This window comes from Silene latifolia, chromosome 10 (assembly GCF_048544455.1).
Source record: "Silene latifolia isolate original U9 population chromosome 10, ASM4854445v1, whole genome shotgun sequence".
NCBI lineage: Eukaryota > Viridiplantae > Streptophyta > Magnoliopsida > Caryophyllales > Caryophyllaceae > Silene > Silene latifolia.
The window spans coordinates 45,723,382-45,731,539 of NC_133535.1; the positions used below are offsets into that span (position 1 = coordinate 45,723,382).

Sequence of the window (8,158 nt, forward strand, 5' to 3'; positions counted from 1 at the left end):
TTTTGAAAGTTTTGCAAATAAACACTCGGTTTTTAAAGCTTTGAAAAACAATTTGCAAACTTGAAATGAATCTCAGAAAAGTCTTGAGATTTTTATGGAGGAATGGCTCGCCTTTTATAGAGGAAGTGAGTAAGGGGGTTGCTAGGGTTTTGAAGGGTCAAAGGCCACACATGTGAAGAGCTTCAACAACCACCCAATACTTGCACCAAAGAAGGTTCTTTTGCAAAGGCAAGAATAGAGAAAGAGTGTTTGAAAGTTATCCATAAAAGCTCATGCAAATTCAGAAAACAAAGAGGGAAAAACAAGTCACATGATGACAAGTTTACACAAATATGGCAAAAAGCAATTCTTGTTTTCTAAAAGACCAAAGGGTCAAATTTGCACAAAGAGGAAACATTTTGAAAATGATAATTATTCAAACCACTCTTTATTGAAGGCCAAATCCTAATAAAAATCTGAAGTTTATCTTTAAAAAAAATAAGAGACACGAAAAGGCTTTTGAAAGATAAAAGGATAAAAAGAATTCAAGTGTTACGAATTTAGGCAACAGTCCAGGCAGCTGTTACTTTGTAAAAGTAACAGTCGTCTTGACTGTTTCTATTACTCTAGGATACTCTACTTTCTCACTTGTACATTAGATGACACTTAAGACTCAATACAATGGGATGATTAACAACTTCAACACTTCTTAATCCATGCTTGATTTAATCATTAATCCTGAAAAGGTAAACTAAGATAACACAAATCAAATGGGCATGTTATCATCAATTTAAGGAACCCAACACCTGCCTACCAAAAAAAAAGATAAGAAATTACCTTTTGCAGAGGAGATGCAGAGTTTTTTTTGGAATGTACTTATTTAGTGTGTGTGTGTGTGTGTGTGTTTTTTTTTTTACATGCAATAGCAGTATTTATAGGGGCTTGGGGAATACAAACAATTTTTCTGTAATTATATTAGATTAGGTTAGGTAACTATTTTCAACTATTACTAAATATTACTAATACTAGGTTAGGTAACTGTTTTTCTGGAATACAAACAGTAATAAAAACTGAAAAGTGGAACTGCTTTTTATAAATATTACTAATCTGTTATTATTAAACTATTATTGTAGAGTGTAAATGCAGTTTTATTTTGTGGGTGGTTTGTGGAAAACAGTCAGATAATATTAACAAAAAAATTAAAGTAACTAGTATTAATTCTCATATAATGTAGGTCTCACCTTATTATCTAGAAGTAACATTTTAGGATAAAATGTAATTCAAACAATGACAAATATAGTAAAAGTCTTTGACATTTAGGCGAGGTCTTCATCGTAGCCGTTGTCTTTTGCGTCTCTTTTGTCTTTCTCAGTTCACGCATCTGATTCATATTCCTGCAATTTTTGCTTAGTATTTGTCATTGAGGTAAAGTAACAATTAAAGGAAAAATAATAACACATTAATAGCAGAATAGCAGTAGAATAACACAACAGCAGCAGAATAACAGAGTAACACCGGAATAATAGGGGAATAACAGTAGAATAAGAGGATAACATTAGAATAATAGGAGAGTAATAGTTCAGATTCATACCTCTTCAGTTTCTGATTCTTCTTAAATCATCGTCATCGAAGGGGACTTTCAAAGAAAAGGAAGATTACAAGTTCTCTTTGTTGTGGTTCACCCACTTCTTGCAGTTACCGCATCTTCGCTTCCTCTTTTCTGGCTTGCTCTTGGCCTTTTCTTTCGATGACCTCAATCTTTTGCCACTGCCTTTATTCTTGGCATTGTTTGGCGGTCGAAGGTCAATATCATTTGAAGCTGTGATGCCAAGAAGATCCTCGATTTCCTGGTTTTTAGTTTTCGGTTCAATTGGTCCTGTGATGTTCTCCCTGAACTGTGTCGGGGTTTTCTGTAGTTGCTTCATCTGTTTAACCGTAGCATAATTTTCCATCACCCCGACAGTTGCATAAATCTCAGACCAAACCTTTGACATCTCAGCTTTCTTGATGTCAGCTTCGTCAATGTCTTCTATGACCTTTCCATTTTCATCTTGGACAATTGGCCTGTAGGATTTCTTTGTCCATCGAGCAAGGACATAAGGCTCAGGTATCCTGTGTACCTGCCTACCATTCCACACCCACAGTATATGCCGACAGACAATGTCATGCCTCTAAAACAGCTTACATGCATATTTGCTCTCGTTAGTTTTGGTGTTAAATTCCACTCGGAAGTTTCCGTGCTTCAGTCCATCACGAACGTCATGGTACTCCACTGTCCCTACTGTTGTCAAACCCCCGACCCCCATGCTGTATATCGCATGTTTGACTTCGTTCTGAAAGTCTGCAAAGATAGGATGTGTGTAGACTAGTGAGGCATGCATCTCTACCTTCATCGGCCCTACTTTCTCGAGCATACTATGCTCGTTGGCAGTGTCCATCCTCCTTTGTGAATGCCTTTGCTGTTCTATTGCAGAATTGTACCTCATCCAGAACTCAACAAGGGTTCCAAAGTGGCTTTCAAACCATTTGAAATAGCTGTTTGAACTTTCGGATCTCTGGGATGACGCAGCAAACAACCTAGAGGCATATCGCGAAAGTAAGCCGGTATCCACTTTTGTCTGATTGCGAATACATACTTCAACCACCGGTTGCTTTGCATACCATGTGCTTCAATAACGGTTTGCCAGTTTTGTTCAAATTCTTCTGGTTCTAAGTCGACATCCCAAACAACGGCATTTATGTCTGTCATAAATTCCATGTCATTGCAGATTGCCCTTCCCACCTTCTCAGGCCTTTTCTGCATGATATGCCACATGCAGTACTTGTGCACAAAATGCTTGAAGACATTTGGGCATGCCTTTTTAATTCCAGGGCATTGGTTTGTAATTATACACTGAGGTTGCTGCTGCCCCACTGCTTCGAGGTATTTTTTAAAAATCCACTCAAATGAATCCTGACTCTCGAAGTCAAGTAATCCAGCTGCAAAAGTTACCGTCTTCTTATTGTGGTCTACTCTGGTGAACGGAGTAAACACCATGAAATATTTGTTTGTCCCATAAGTAGGGTCAAACGAGATCGTGTCTCCATATAACTTGTAGTTGTTTATCCCTTCCTTATTGATCGGTCCGTTTCGTGTTCACAAATAAATAGATGTGGTCTTTGGTCACGGTCGAATCAAAACACAATTTATAGCTTAACAAGCAACTCTACAATTAGTAAAGAGGCAAGTAAAGGTCGGATCCCAAGGGACGGGAGTTGAATTGAGATTTCTATTCTAACTAGCGGTGTCTAAGGGGTGTCACAAGTTGGGTTGATGTAGAAGGTTACTAAACTAGAATATCAATGAAAATAAACAAGCAAGATGAATAAAAAGGGGTGTAAATAATTGATTAAAGGCACTAGGGTGTCATGGGATCATAGGGGAATCATGGGATATGATCATACAAACATGTTCTCAAATTATAAGCAAGCAATTATTGTTGTGATGGATTGAGTTGGGTTATATCTTACAATCCTAGGAAAGTTTGGGTCCCGGAGCCGAATCGATTAGATTGTACAACACCTACAAGTCGACTTAATCTTCCCTACTCAACAACATGCATGGTCTAATGAGACTCGAGTTGGGTTATGTCTTACAAGTCTCATTGAAAAGATAGGAGATGATAGTAAATGCAAGGATTCATAGGCTTAGCATTTCATCAAGTATAACATGTGCATGAGTTGAGATCAAAACAAGCAAGTAAATAAAGCATGAAAGCATATTAATTTAAGCATGAATCATTCCCCATGTTGGTTTCCCCTAATCACCCATTAACCCTAGCTAAGAGACTACTCACTCATTATCATGTTGATCATGCTAGTAAGGTTGTCAATCATACCAACAATATGAAACATGATGAATAAATGAAAGTAATTAACAATAATTAAAAAGGGATTAAGAGATTATACCTACTAATGATTCCAATAATAAAGCAAGAATAATAGAAGTACTTGAATGCTAGATTGAGAGGTTGTCAATCCCCCAATAATAACCCAAATAATCTTCAATTACCCAAAATAAAGGATGAACAAAAGAGAGATTTAAAGAACTAAAACTTGGATTAAAACTTGATTAATACTTGATTACAATATTGAAGAGAGATTTGATTGATATTAACTACACTAATTATTGATAAGAAGAACATGCTCCTCTAATTAGCCTAATGGGGTATTTATAGTGAAAATTAGGGAGGATGCATTAGGGTTAACTAAGGGCTAAACTAGTAATTACACTTTTTAAGTTGAGCAAGGAGGACCCGGTATTTTCTGAGAGAAGGGCTTCTCTTTTCGTAGCTTGAAGAAGGCAATCCGTCTTTGTGAAGAAATCCGGGCGGAATAAGGTCGGGACGGCCGGATTTGGGCGATGGAATCCGAGCGGATTCTGGGAATCCGGACGGATTGTTGAGGGGAATCCGAGCGGATTCGAGGCACGGGGCGCTCGGATTGTGCGGGGCTGGACGGGCGGATTGCTTTGGCAATCCGCTCGGATTGTCGATCAATAGTAACTTCTTCTTTTCTTCCCTTTTCTTCATAAATTCCTTGGGGATTTCCTTGGGGACTCAAGGATCTTTCCTCAACATTGCTCTTCTACTATGATATGTACAAAGGCCTTCTAATCTTGTCTCTCCTTGATGCTTGGTCATTGGATTCGATCAATTTAGTCTCGTTTTGCCATGAAAATGCAAGATTCTTACTCATTTCCTACCAAGGGATCAAAATCTCAAAGAATATGCAAAACAAAGAACTAAAGATAAGAAATGACCCAAATAAGCACTAAAAAGCATGGAAACAAGGCTAATTCGGGGCTAAATATGCGCCAATTATGGTCACATCAAATATCCCCAAACCGAACCTTTGCTCGTCCCGAGTAAAGAGGTGACAAAGACTAGGACCAATACTAACCTATCCTAATAATATAGCCGATATGAGACAATTAGCGGGTCTCACTCCGCCCCTTCAACTCACAACAAGACAACCATGAGGTAGGATGCCTTCTTGCAAGGCAAGGTGGGTCTTGCCAAAATGGCGACACATCCAAACATTAAGCACACAAAAACACATAATGGATGCATCTACAAAAAGAATAGCCACTCCCTCATCAAGTGGCGGAAATTATCTACAAGGGAAGCAATTCAAGGGTACACAATCCTTCATAGATGCAATTTGTTCAAACTACTAAGCCTAGAAGGATACCAATAAATCACCTCCAAGTTGTGTCAAGCTAGGGTACCTTTGTCCTCAATCGTTAAATGCTTTTGTCAAGAATAGACTCCCTATGGTGTTAGAAACACTGGAGGATCGCGGAATTCCCCTTCTTGCCTAGACAAGAAGAAGGGTCGTCCCCTCTCTACCATGCACAAAAATGGATACGGTGGATAAAAGGGACCAATATAATTTGAGTTTCTCTTTGGGAGTTTGCTTTTGTTTTTGTTTTTCCCCCCCATTTCTTGTGGCATTTGACATTTGAGAACACTTTCTTTGCCATTTCTTTTTGATTTTTGGCATTTCAATACTTGACAATTTTTTTTTTTGCATTTCTTTTTGAACATTTTCAAAGTCACCCCAATTAGTAACGAGGGTGCCTTGTATTTGAAGCTTAGGAGTTCTATTTTTGCTCCTTTTTTTTTTTTTTCTTTTGATGCATTTTTGCAAACTTTCTTTCACTTTTCATTTCATTGAACTCAAATTGATTTCTTTTTGTGCCCATTCCCTTTTTGATTGACAAAATGTTGTAGAACATGGATGATGGATGTATGGGTGCATGGTTTCAAGGGTCACCTTGGAATAAATGGTAGCCAAGGAGTTATCACACCACAGGGTACTCTTGACTCGGCCTTAAACCATGGGTCAAAGGATACTAGCATGACACATCCTAGGGTGTTTTACAAATATTCTAACAAGCAAAGTCTTAAGAACAAAAGGCATCTACTAGGGCCTATATACACTTGTCAAGCTTCCCAAGTAGACGGTTTCGCAAAATTTTTCTAACATGCAAACTACATGCCATGATGCAACTACCATATAAACATCCTAATGCATATGATTCTACCAACTAATATGACAAACAATCTAAATGCAAGTCCTAAGTTCACATTGTTGTACCGCATCAATCAAAATGAAGCCACATAGTCATTAACATAAAGAGGAAAAAGGAGATTGGAAAGATCATACCATGCGGTCTTCAATATCCTCATGTCTCGGATGTGGCGTAGTCAATCAATGTGAACAAGGATAAAACAAACACAATATATACAAAACAATATATACAAAGGAAATGAACTTGTTTTTGGGTTTTCAATTTTTTTCAATTTTTATGATTTTTGAAGTTTTTCAATTTTTATGGGTTTTTTGAATAAGAGTTAAATGTTAGAATTCCAATCCCCACACTAATATGGGCTTTGTCCTCAATGGCCAAAATGATGGAAATTATGCAAAGATGATGCATGATTTCTATACTAAATGCAATTCTATACTAAGCTACACTACATGATGCATGGTTTTTGTTATGACGGAGAGGATAATTTAGATTACCTCCCATTGCGTATGCATTAACTTCCCCAAACCGAGTGAGACACTATTGCTAATGTCCAAGGATGGGTATAGTTCATGCACACACTATGCTATGCATGAAACTAGTTTGTCATTTTGGATTTTACAAATGGGAACAGTAGAATAAGAACACCTCAATGGTACCGAGGTGTGAGTCCTTTGATGTTGCTAGGACTACTCCAACAATGATCAAAATGAAATAAAATACAAAGAGACAAGACACAAACTTCTTTTCATGAAAAAGAAAGATAAAGAGGAGAGATGAGAGAACTTCACTTGAACTTAGGTGGCCGCTCATGCTTTCTCCACCTAGTGATGAAGTAGTCTCCTAGGCATCCGCATCATCTCCCTCTATATCGCTATCCCAAATATCCTTTGAAGCATCACTTAAACTTGGATCCATGAATTCATCTTCACTCTCAAGCTTCACCGTATCACCTCCACAAGAATCGCCACTTTCCTCCCCTTTGCGACCGTTCGCCCCTTCATTAGCCTTCTCCGAGTTGGGAAAGAGCAATTCCATTTGAGCCCATGAGGGGAAAGCTCCTTCCTCACTAATCCGTCCTTTTTGAGCCATCTCATAGTATTGGGGGTAAAGAGCATAATAAGTGTCCACGGAGGTCTCATATTGACGGTAGTGTAAATCTTGCAAAATTCCCGTGACAAAGTCGTCACGGGGGAGGGTGAAGGGATTTGGATGGTTATATGGTTGGTAGGGAAAGGGGTAAGGAGGCACTTTTATCTTCTCATTTTGAGTTTGTTGTTCTTGTTGTTGTGGTGGTGGATTTTGTGGAGGTGGAGTTTGCCTTGTTTGACTTGGGATGAGGTAGGAGGGCATTGGGGACAAGCTTCCTCTTCTTGGGGAGATCCGTGGTAGATCGGTTATTGGGAGATAGATTGGATCGCTCCCTTTTGTCAACCACTTTATCCGCTTATCAACCCCCTCAAGGGTTATCCAATGGTGTTGGACGACAAGTAGATCTTCATTTATTCTCGTTCCCCCCGTAAGTGGAGTGTACTCATTGTTCTCATTGAACCTTGGGTTAAAGTGCTTTGCAAGTCTAGTTATGAGTCCACCATTTACTATGTGCTTCATTCCATCATCATCTCCATTTCTAAACCTTGCCCACTTCTCTAGCAAAACTAGAGGTGCATTGAAGTGATACCTATCTCTCCCTTGAATGTTGAGGTATTATTCCATGAATACAAGGTCCAATTGGTTGACGATGGCCGGACCTCGGCGGGCGAAGAGAGTACCCGAAAGAAATCGATATGTAAGCCTCAAGATCGGGTTTTGGATGTGAAAAGCAAGGCATTCCTTGGTAAGAATGAAATCCCGGCCCGTCATGGCCCTCCACAATGGTGCAACATTATACTTTTTGGGCTTTGATGTTCGGGTAGGAGAGACATCAAGTCCGAATACATTGGCAAACTCGACAAGGGTCATCATCCTAGAAACATTTTCCAACCTAAACTCTATGCATATCACTTTGTTTACGGTTGTAATCTTCAAAAAGCTTAAGAATTCTAGCACAAGGGACCGATAGGTTGGTTCATACATGCGAAAGAGAGTTGAAAGACCAAAAACCTC

The 8,158-nt window shown here is 38.8% G+C and overlaps 2 protein-coding genes across 2 annotated transcripts; both read right to left on the bottom strand.

Annotated features, from left to right (window-relative positions):
• Window positions 1-1,634: 1,634 nt before the first annotated feature.
• On the bottom strand, window positions 1,635-2,465 carry LOC141607534 (uncharacterized). The gene is made up of 2 exons (XM_074426891.1): window positions 2,205-2,465; window positions 1,635-2,099 (listed from the first exon to the last, which is right to left on the bottom strand). Exons 1-2 carry the CDS (start codon window positions 2,463-2,465, stop codon window positions 1,635-1,637), a joined length of 726 nt encoding a protein of 241 aa, XP_074282992.1.
• On the bottom strand, window positions 2,462-3,016 carry LOC141607535 (protein FAR1-RELATED SEQUENCE 5-like). Its single transcript, XM_074426892.1, has one exon. The coding sequence runs from the start codon at window positions 3,014-3,016 to the stop codon at window positions 2,462-2,464; it is 555 nt and encodes a 184-aa protein (XP_074282993.1).
• Window positions 3,017-8,158: the final 5,142 nt, after the last annotated feature.